At 41.1% G+C, this 2,576-nt stretch overlaps 1 protein-coding gene across 1 annotated transcript; it reads left to right on the plus strand.

Moving 5' to 3' along the window:
- The first annotated feature begins 204 nt into the window (after positions 1 to 204).
- On the plus strand, positions 205 to 1,125 carry LOC102025254 (olfactory receptor 2A1/2A42-like). The gene has a single exon (XM_005404883.1). The coding sequence runs from the start codon at positions 205 to 207 to the stop codon at positions 1,123 to 1,125; it is 921 nt and encodes a 306-aa protein (XP_005404940.1).
- The last annotated feature ends 1,451 nt before the right edge of the window (positions 1,126 to 2,576 follow it).

Consider the following 2,576-nt stretch of genomic DNA (forward strand, 5'->3'; position numbering starts at 1 on the left):
ACTAATAGCTGATGACCCATTTTTCCATCTAAAATTTGGATATCAAATTAAAAGTTTAGATCATGAACAAGAAGTAAACTTAAATATTTAATAGATAATAATTCATTTTAAATTGAATGTGTTCTTAAAGGTGCTTCCACACACTAATAAATGTTTTTAAAAAATACGTTCACCTAGCTATCTGATTCTCTCATTAACATTGAAATGGAAGAAAATCAGACAATGGTCACAGAATTCATCCTACTGGGATTTTGTCTTGGAACAAAGATTCATATAGTCCTTTTTGGAGTTTTCTCTCTCTTGTACACCTTCACCCTGCTGGGGAATGGGCTCATCGTGGGGCTCATCTGCCTGGACAGCAGGCTGCACACCCCCATGTACTTCTTCCTCTCCCACCTGGCCATTGTGGACATCGCCTACGCCTGCAACACGGTGCCCCAGATGCTGGTGAACCTGCTGAACCCAAACAAGCCCATCTCCTTTGCTGGCTGCATTACCCAGACCTTCCTCTTTTTGGCTTTTGCTATTTCTGAATGTCTGCTTCTGGTGGTGATGTCCTATGACCGCTATGTGGCCATCTGCCAGCCCCTCCGATATTGTACCATCATGGACTGGAGTGTCTGCAATACTTTGGTTACCACTTCCTGGGCCTGTGGCTCGCTTCTAGCCCTGCTCCATACAAGCCTCATCCTCAGGTTGCCCTTCTGTGGACCCAATCAAATCAACCACTTCTTCTGTGAAATCCTGTCTGTCCTCAAGCTGGCCTGTGCTGACACCTGGCTCAACAAAGTCGTCATCTTTGCAGTCTGTGTGTTTGTCTTGGTGGGGCCCCTGTGCCTGGTGGTTGTGTCCTACACCCGCATCCTGGTTGGCATCCTGAGGATCCAGTCAGGGGAGGGTCGCAGAAAGGCCTTCTCTACCTGCTCCTCCCACCTCTGCGTGGTGGGGCTCTTTTTTGGTAGCGCCATTGTCATGTACATGGCCCCAAAGACCCGCCATCCTGAGGAGCAGCAGAAGATCCTGTCCCTGTTTTACAGCCTTTTCAACCCCATGCTGAACCCCCTGATCTACAGCCTGAGGAATGCAGAGGTGAAGCGTGCCCTGAGGGGGGCGCTGTGCAAGTAAGTCATTCCCAGGAGGTATGACCTTGGAATCACCATTGTCAGGATCTCCTGCAATCACGGTGCCTAACTTCTGCCTAAATCCACAGATGCTCACAAAGTTCTTCCACTATGTACCTCAGTTGCTTAAGAACGCACCTGCTCTCGTTGGGCAGGGAAAATTTAAGCTGTGTTGATATCATGAGTTGAAGTTTTAACAGATACGACTTTTTATTTCTCATTCAACAGCATATCCTTGAAGTTAAAAATTATTTTGCTTTTGGAACCCCAAAGTTAAACATGTTTCATCTTCTTTCACCTAACTACAGAAAGTCACTAACTATATAGAGCACAAGATTTGGAACAGAAAATTTAAAAACCTGCTGTCAAAGCATGATCCCAAAAGCTCACTGCAAACCTGTCATTTCTCCCAAAATGGCACATGCCAAATCCAAGAGTAACTCAGGGGAATTTAGTTACTCTTTGGGCATGCTAGGTAGAATTTTATACAAATTATAGATTCATACTGATGTGTTAATCACGATTCTTGAATGTAGGCACAAAATTAAATAAGATGTACACAAGAAGCAAGAGGAGAAGGAGACCTGCAGTAGAGTAAGAAAATTGAACATCATTTTTAAATTTGCACATCAGCTAACAAGCTGATAGCTAGTAAAACTAAGCATTTTCCTCCTCAGTAGGCTAAAAATTATTATCAGAGAAACTATATGGGATGTTTTAGTATTTTCCAAAAAGCAGAATGCTGAACTCTGCATTGTATGTATATGTAGTTTTTCCAGTGTCTTTGCATCAGCACATCTACTTTTGTTTTTTCCATATGTCCATCTTTCCCAACTTGGAATGTCTTATCCCAAAGTATAAAATGTACCAGATAGTGTAAGTTCCTAGCTGGAAATGCAGTGATTGTGGTGGAGTGATCTTTACTAATTGAATCTACTTAGAAATCAATGATTAAGGATGAGTCCCCATGTATTTTAATTGGCTTCGCAGGATGTTAACTATATGTTAAAAATCCTTTTCTTGAAAATCTTTCCTACTATCAGTATGGTCACTCACAACCAGAGTCTCTCTCAAATTCACCATGATAATTATAAGACTAATGAGAAGAGTAAATATATGTCCTTCACTTAGGTGTTAGCATGTACTTGAATCAAGTCTTCATTACTGATTATCAGGGGATGTACACAAGCAGAGATTACCTGTTCAATAAATACAGCAGCCATTGGACATCTTATTGGCCACTAGTCACTTTTAGTTTTATATTCACCCTGTCTTTGCAAATTTTCTTCAGGGTAATTATTGATAGTTACATCTCACTCATAGTGATCATAGAGGAATTTCAAACATCATCTGCTACAAAAATGACACTGATGTATACTCCTCTGTGTCATATAAAGTAAGGTTTATTAATCTTTCAGATTTAGAGGACAGGGCTGAGATCTATGATATATTAAT

The sequence above is a fragment of the Chinchilla lanigera genome, unplaced genomic scaffold, assembly GCF_000276665.1.
Source record: "Chinchilla lanigera isolate Chin_1 unplaced genomic scaffold, ChiLan1.0 scaffold00090, whole genome shotgun sequence".
NCBI classification, from domain to species: Eukaryota; Metazoa; Chordata; class Mammalia; order Rodentia; family Chinchillidae; genus Chinchilla; species Chinchilla lanigera.